Source organism: Quercus robur, chromosome 9 (genome assembly GCF_932294415.1).
Source record: "Quercus robur chromosome 9, dhQueRobu3.1, whole genome shotgun sequence".
Lineage (NCBI taxonomy): Eukaryota > Viridiplantae > Streptophyta > Magnoliopsida > Fagales > Fagaceae > Quercus > Quercus robur.
This window is the reverse complement of record NC_065542.1, coordinates 4,113,217-4,121,608: the sequence shown is the minus strand read 5'-3', so window position 1 is coordinate 4,121,608 and position 8,392 is coordinate 4,113,217. Positions and strand designations below refer to the sequence as shown.

Here is an 8,392-nt window from a genome sequence, read left to right as displayed (position 1 = left end):
TCTTTTCGTTTCCCCCCCTCTTTCTGCTTCAGTGCTTGTCTTCCTCATGAAAAATAAGGAAGTTTCTGCCTAAAACTTCAGCATTTTCTGAGCTATATTCATGAGTTTTTTTTTTCTCTTGGACAATTTTCGGCCTCCATTCGCTTGGTTTTTTAGGCATACGGCGTACTTGTACAGGTTTGTGCATGCATTTCCTTTATATTAGTAGTATTTTAGGTGAACTTGTACTGGTTTTTTTTTTTTGAGAGAGTGAGAAATACATTCCGACTGAATTTTTATTTCAGCTGGTATTGATTGAAACTGTAACATGAGAGTGAGAGGACATACTACTACAACAAAACCGGTTTGACCCAGTTCTTAGGTTGAACCATCCGGTTTGCACTATTTACGGGTTTTTTGCCATAATCGGACTAGATTGAAGGCCAATTCCTAGTTGAACCAGTTGGACCGGCCGGTTCGGTTTTTAAAATCATGGCTTTACCTTCACTCCTCAATGGCTCCCTCTCCACATCCAACATAATAGAGCTCTTTCTCTCTCTCTCTCTCTCTCCACACTCTTTTCACTCTCCCTCCCCATTGATTTGTCTCTCTCCTCGATAAGATCATTCATTATCTCTCTCTTTCTCTCTCTTGATTGAGTTTAATAGTGGGTTTATTTTATTTACTTTTTTTTTTTTGCACTAAGCTGATTGGGTTTGGTGGTGGTGAATCTAGATTATGGTGGGTTTGGTGGTAGGTGTAGGTGTGGTGATGGTAGCGTGGATTTTGAACCCATTTGTATATGACAGCAGTGGTGGTGGCAGCTGTGGATTCAGTTGTGTTTAGGTGTACCAATAGGGGATATGGTGGTGAGTGTGTCTATGGGAGTCTCTCTCTCTCTCTTTCCCTCTCTGGGTGGCTATGGGTTTGAATTTGGCAGTGATGAAGGTGAGTTATGATTAGATGTGGTGAGGGATTGTGGTGGTAATGGAGGTGGATGTCGATGGATTTGGATTTGGTTTTACTGTTGGTGTGGGTGTTGTGAATTTTAAATTGAAAGATATAAGATGAAAACAAATAAAACTTAGACCAAAAAGTTTGTGTCAAACATAAAATGAGTTAGAAAGAGAAAATGAATACAAGATTTGAGAGAAAATGAATTTAGAAAATGAATACAAACCGAGCACAAACCAAATAAAATTATTTTACAATCACATTCAATAATTTTAAAATAAAATCTTCAAAATAAAATTTTGACTTATACATTGTGGTGGATAAAGTTTAGTTCATGAGCTGAGTTTAAATATAGATTATTATTATTATTTTTTTTTTTTTTGAGAATCAACGAAGTGCCTTTTATTAAAAGAAAAAACATCAAATTCTGCTAGAAATAAAAGAAAGGAACTATGGGGGAGCAACCTCCACCCACGTCCTATAATCCAAAACAATTAAAACAAAAAGAGCTAAAACAAAAGCAACCATATTACCCTCTTTCTTAACATGAGAGTAGTGTAATTTACTTAAACATCTTGCCAAAACCACACCGAACCCTGGTTTTTACTCCCAACTGAATAGTGCATCCTCAAGATTGACCTTAACCATGTCCAAGATAGGAGCTCTCCAATGAACTCGGATCGGGGTGGACTGTGGTTGGGGAGGTTGTTGCACTACCTAGAATTCTGGTAGGATTTCATTGGACACGTTGATGAGCTGCTTTGGAATGCAACAAGGTTGGTTAATTCTGAAGTTGAAAGCAATTCTTTGTTCTGAGTTTAAATATAGAAGTTGAAAGCAATTTTTGGTTGTTTTCATTTTCAGTAAAAATGAATGCAATAGACATTTTTATAAAATACCCAAAATTTGTGGGCCAACTCTCAGCTTTACCTTCACTCCTCAATGGCTCCCTCTCCACACCCAACATAATAGAGCTCTCTCTCTCTCTCCACACTTTTTTCACTCTCCCTCCCCATTGATTTGTCTCTCTCCTCGATAAGATCATTCATTATCTCTCTCTTGATTGAGTTTAATAGTGGGTTTATTTATTTTTTATTTTTTTTTTTTGCACTAAGCTGATTGCATTTGGTGGTGATGAATCCAAATTATGGTGGGTTTGGTGGTAGGTGTGGGTGTGGTGATGGTAGTGTGGGTTTTGAACTCATTTGTATATGATGGTGGTGGTGGTGGTTGTGGATTTGGCTATGTTTGGGTGTACCAATAAGGGATATGGTGGTGAGTGTGTCTATGGGAGTCTCTCTCTCTCTCTCTCTCTGGGTGGCTATGGAGGTGGATGTCGATGGATTTGGATTTGGTTTTACTGTTGGTGTGGGTGTTATGAATTTTAAATTGAAAGATATAAGATGAAAACAAATAAAACTTAGACCAAAAAGTTTGTGTCAAACATAAAATGAGTTAGAAAGAGAAAATGAATACAAGATTTGAGAGAAAATGAATTTAGAAAATGAATACAAACCGAGCACGAACCAAATAAAATTATTTGAATAAAATTATTTTACAATCACATACAATAATTTTAAAATAAAATCTTCAAAATAAAATTTTGACTTATACATTGTGGTGGATAAAGTTTAGTTCATGAGCCACTCTAATTTTGAGGTTTTTTATTTTTATTTTTTATTTTATTTTTGTAAAGTATGTGGTCAAACTAAAGTTATGACCCAACTCCGACAATCTGCCCTCACTGTTGTTTCCTTTTTCCTTCTCTCTCCCGCAATCTTACCCTAGATCTATTCCTCCCTTTCTTTGCAACGCTAGCCGAAATCCTATTTCTCCCTTCCGAGATTGGCTGGTCAACAGCGCTTCACCTTACGCACTGAACTGAAATCTATTTATTGTTTCTTTTTTTCTGGTTATCTTAATTTGGTGATTTCTCTTTTCTCTTTTGGAAACTCTTGGTCATTGATCCAATTGCTTACAATTCCTCTTATGGCCACTCAAACCGCCTCCTCCTCTTCTCCGAAATACGATGTCTTCCTTAGTTTTTGTGGTGTTGACACCCGCAAGAATTTTACCGACCATCTCTATTTTGCTTTGAAACAAAAATACATTATTACCTTCAGGGATGATGAGAAACTTGAGAGGGGAAAGTATATTTCTCCGGAACTCTTGAAAGCAATAGAAGAGTCCAAGTATGCAATCGTCGTCCTCTCAAGAAACTATGCTTTTTCAAGGTGGTGCTTGATTGAACTAGCAAGGATCGTTGAATGCATTAAAGAGACCGAGTTGACAGTTTTGCCCGTCTTTTACCATGTGGATCCCTCTCATGTGCGGAACCAGACGGGTGCTCTTGCTAAGGCCTTCGATAAACATGAGAAAGATCCTAGGGTTAACGCAGAGGAAGTGCAAGCGTGGAAAGCTGCTTTGAAAGCAGTGGGCAATATCTCTGGATGGCATGTAAATGATAGGTATCATTTGTCTTTTGCAGAGTACTTTTGTTAACATTATTTTCAATATTGTCATTTTTTACAATAGAACTCTGCCTTAACGTGACAAATTTTCTTTCACTTTTTTCTAATCAAATCCAACTAGAGAAAATTTCAGTTTGTCCATAGTATGTATATTAGGAACTTAGGAAATTATAAGCTCAAGTTGGACTTTGGTTGAAGAATCTTTGCATACTCTGAGGCATGGACAAATAAAGACACAGACTTGGCAATTAATCCACATTCAATAAGTGATTTGTCTAGTCAACAAAGCCTTGCTATTTATAGTTGACCCCTAATGCTTCAATTTAAATGATTGTCTTTTAATTGTCCAAAGAAAAGAAATACTTGACTTTTATCAGTACGGAATGTCTAATACTTCATTAACTTAGAGCTTAACAATACTCAGAACAGTCCATGATCATGACAACTGTGTTTGGACATCTACTTAACTAATAGTAATTTCCAAAGTTTGTAATATGCAGGGTCTAATTCCATATATACGTTTTTTCTTAGATTTTTCATATGGTCATACCCATATTCTTTTTACCAAGTGACCTTATTAACAAAAATTAGGTGTCAAGAAGCAATATATTGCCAGAAGCGAAACTTTGGCAACACCTCTCTATGAAGAAACTTCCAATCATTATGCCTCAAGAGTGATCATCTACGTATATTAATAATTATAATAATATATACATCTTTCTTTCCATTTGGGTCTATCTCGATTATAAATCAATTACTGGAGTTATCATCACAAATAATTTGATTTTGTAGAAAAGAATTGCCTCTTAACATGAAGACCTCAAGTGTTCAAATAAAATATGAGTTAGATCAAGGGTAAAGATAAAAATAACATATACTAAGGTAATGTCAAAATGGAGAACTTAATATGTAATTATAACAAATTAAGGAACTTGTTAAGTTTGAGCTGTTGTCCAATTACATTTTGGAATAAACAAATGGGAAGCATTTTGAAAGATGTAAATTTTGAATTTAAATGGCTATTGGTATGATTTGCAACCATCCATGGCCATCGTTATAACAATTATCACAATAACTAATGGTGGCTAAGCATTTTAGCCTCAATTCTGGTCTCATTAATTTACATTTCATGCATAATTGCTTTGATGAACACTTAAAAAATTTATCTTCAAACTTGTTTGGAGCTATCTTCCTCCATAGAAGAGACCATTAATGTGTAGTTTTAGTCACATGACTTTTTTTAATGAGTCATGTGACTTATTTAGATAATACACGTGGATAGTCTCATAAATCGCCATATAGTGGATTGAAGGAGATTCCTCTAAGCTAGTTTGGTGAAATTACAATAAAAATAATAATTTAGTTACAATAAAACTTGGATATTTTAGTCTAACAATGTCTAACCAAGGCATTGAAATCTAGCTATCTTTAAGGAGGTTCGAGCCCTCTACGATTGGCTAATGCCAAAACTGGCAAAGCAGACATTCTCTTTCGACTTGTCTCCTCTAGGATAAAAATGCTTGAGCCCAAAGTTCCACCAAAAGAACACCTTTCTTTGGCCTGAAATCTCTCAAATATTTAAAAAATATTGGTTAACTCACACACTACCCACAAATGGAAAAGAAAAAAGAGAGAGATCTTTTCCTTTACTATCTCTATTCTTCAATCTTGGTATTCAAATGGCTGTATGCATGGCTTTATATAGCCTTCAAGCATTTTTTGAATTACTTATCATATATATGTAGCCTTCAAGCACATCTCCTGATCAACATAAAATTTATTACTTTAGATAGGTTCACTAGACTTTAATAATTTAACTTACATGAAAGTTACTTCAATAACTCTTTCTATTACCACCGCTCACCCTTGGAGTGATGGTCACTCTACAAGTATAAGTGCTTGTGGGGTGGGGTGGGGTGGGGGTCCCTTCCTCCAATTGTAAAATTATCAACAAAAAAAAAACTAGGCACACTCTCAACCCATTAAATTGTGATAATCACAAGGAAACACATGATTCTCACTTAGACTATATGTTGCACTAAACTTTTTTTTTTGGTTTCCTTTCTGAGTTCTCATGATGGGCCAAATAAATCAAGCCTCAGAGTTATAGTGCTATGTTATAAGCTTAAGCTTTTCAAATTCCCCTTTTGCTATTGAATGAAGCTAATATTGTATTTTGAATGTTTTGTATCCTGTATTTATACTATATAAGCTTATAACTCAGGCATATGCACATTTGTAATTAAGAACAACCACAACAAAGAAGTAGAGAAAATAGAAAATCTGATACTTGAGGGTCCGTTTGGGAATAACTTATTTAACTGAAACTGAAAACGTTTTGTTCAAAGTATTGTAGATAAAGGTAAAATAAAGGTAAAAGCTAGTTGAAATAGTACAGTGGGACTTATGAGTAGTACCAAAAAGTGCAGTAGGACCCATGAATAGTAGCAAAAATAAGCTAAATGGTAAAATAAGTTGACTTTAAACTCTAATCTGAAACCCAACCTGAATCTCACTTGTGTTAGACAGATTTTTTTTTTTTTTTTTAAGGTTTTGAACGAATGGTAACTACCATGTGTGTGTTATGGGTGACAAGTCAAGTGAGAAATGAGGATGAGAAAGTGACGAGAAGTGGGAGATGCACGGTTAGGAGTAGTGTTAAGTTATATAATTACTCATTTGACCCATTAATTCAAGTTGCTTAACATTTTAAAAGTTTAGTGTAATGGTAGCTTTTAAATTAGTAGAATTTCTAAGTAGGGATATTTTGAAAACCAAGTTCAACCTAAGGCCCATTTGTAGCTCTCTATCAGTGTCTTTTCCTGTACCTTAACCGTTGGAACCATTACATCTCTGAGAGTTTGTTTTCAATAGTCAGAATGCACACACTGAGAACTTTTTGGCTTCTGTAATCAGATTCCAGGTTAGAACATAGATACCTGCAAACTTCTGCATTGTCCGTTTCCTATTTTTAATTCCATTTTTATTTTGGTAAGTATTCTTAATACCACTGGTTCTTCTTGTCTTTTGTTTTCTTTATATGTACAACTTTGGGAACAAAGATGTAACATATGTTAATGTATATAAGGATTAAAATATAATCTTGGGTCTTATGAAAAAGTTCCAAAATTCTTTGATATGTCGGGTTTGACATTGTTGTCGGTTGGATGAAGGAAAATGGTTTTATATGATGCTATGAACATGTATATATGGGGTATGTATTTGTGATGCATGTGTGTGTATGGACCCCATGATTTGATTCATAATTATATATTTTTAATCAAGATTACATTGATGGCACAAATGTCCTTTTTTTCTTTATTTGGTCAGTTTTATGATGGTAGATAGTGGAATGGTTTATGATTGTAGCAACCCCGAACTATAATAAATCAAAATTATCAACCTTTACCCAAAAAAAAAAAGCCAGATTTGGGTGATGAGATCTATGTGTTTGTGGGTGAAATAATTTTTTTTGTATAAATCTCATCACACCTCTAGGTATATTTGTACGTGAAAATGTAACAACTCCGAATTGTAATGAATGGAGCCTCGAAGCACATGCGTGCTTAGAGGCTAGTGTGTGTATATATATATACCTGAACATCAAATTCAATGAAATTGATAGGGATTTTAAAGGCTGCATTGAAAGAAAGGATTGAATTCTCTTGCAAGGTTTTCATTCTTGGGTCGGAGGGTTGCAGCATGTTCATACTGCTACCTCGTCACTATCATCATTAAAGCCTATAGTAAAACAATGAAACCAAAACACAATAAGACCCAAAAATTTACAAATAGACAAACCAGAGAACCTCAACTCTGTGTTTTTTTTTTTTTTTTTTTTGAGAAACAAAGAAGTAGAGAAAAAAAAAAAAAAAAACCGATACTTGAATCTCACTTGTGTTACACATTTTTTTTTTTTTTTTTTTAAGAAGTTTTTGAACGAATTGTAAATACCATGTGCGTGTTATGGGTGAGAAGTCGAGAGAAATGAGGATGTGAAAGTGATGGGAAGTGGGAGATGCATGGTTATGAGTAGTGTTAAGTTATACAATTACTCATTTGACCCATTAATTCAAGTTACTTAACATTTTAAAAGTTTAGGGTAATGGTAGCTTTTAAATTAGTAGAATTTCTAAGTAGGGATATTTTGAAAACCATGGGAGAGTTTTCCAACTGGAGTTTTTGTGTGTGTGCATGTGTGTGTTGGATGGAATCATGGAAGATGGGTGGGAGTTATTCTATCCATTTTTTTTTTTAAATAAACCTGTTAATTTTTTTATAGGTAAACTTATCTAATAGTTGAGATAATTGTATAAGTTTTCTGCCCAAAAAAAAGAAAAAAAAAGAAAAGATTATTGTATAAGTTTATCAGTTAAAAAAAGTTTAAAATTGTTGACAGAATACATTTGAAGTTGTGTTTGAAAACCAGTGGAAAATGGTCCTACTTTGTAATTTTGTAGGCAATATTGTACATGGGAGTTATAATTTATAAATGTGTTTTTACCGGGTTATCTTTTAATTTTGTCTCTACTTAAACCTAGGAGTGTAGAGGTATTTTTGAACCAATGAAATTTCTATCCCAAATAGGAGAAACCCCTTAAATAGTAGTATAGATACTAGCTTATAACCCATGCATATCTAGGGACGTATCTGTCTAATAAGTAATAGACTGTACACATTCATAATATTTCATTGAAGCATAATTATTTGAAGTAAGTCTTTTTTATTTTCTAAATTTAGATATATGAATTTTCGTGTAAATATAGTTGACAAACAATTAGTGTATAATTGGAAGGACTTTTGGCATGCAACTAGTGTGCATTCTAAAGACACTTGACATCAAATGATAGGGCAATCAAAAGGAAACTTGGCACAAAATTAGAGTGTAATTAGAATCTAATTTAGATTCTTGATTGAGCTTCCACTTTGTCGTATTATATACAATCATCAAAATTATTGTTTTGCTATTTTCTTTGTAGGCATGAAGC

General features: G+C 34.1%; 1 protein-coding gene across 1 annotated transcript; it reads left to right on the top strand.

Moving 5' to 3' along the window:
• Positions 1 to 2,685: 2,685 nt before the first annotated feature.
• On the top strand, positions 2,686 to 3,435 carry LOC126699821 (TMV resistance protein N-like). Its single transcript, XM_050397797.1, has one exon. It carries the CDS (start codon positions 2,923 to 2,925, stop codon positions 3,433 to 3,435), a length of 513 nt encoding a protein of 170 aa, XP_050253754.1. The 5' UTR covers positions 2,686 to 2,922.
• Positions 3,436 to 8,392: the final 4,957 nt, after the last annotated feature.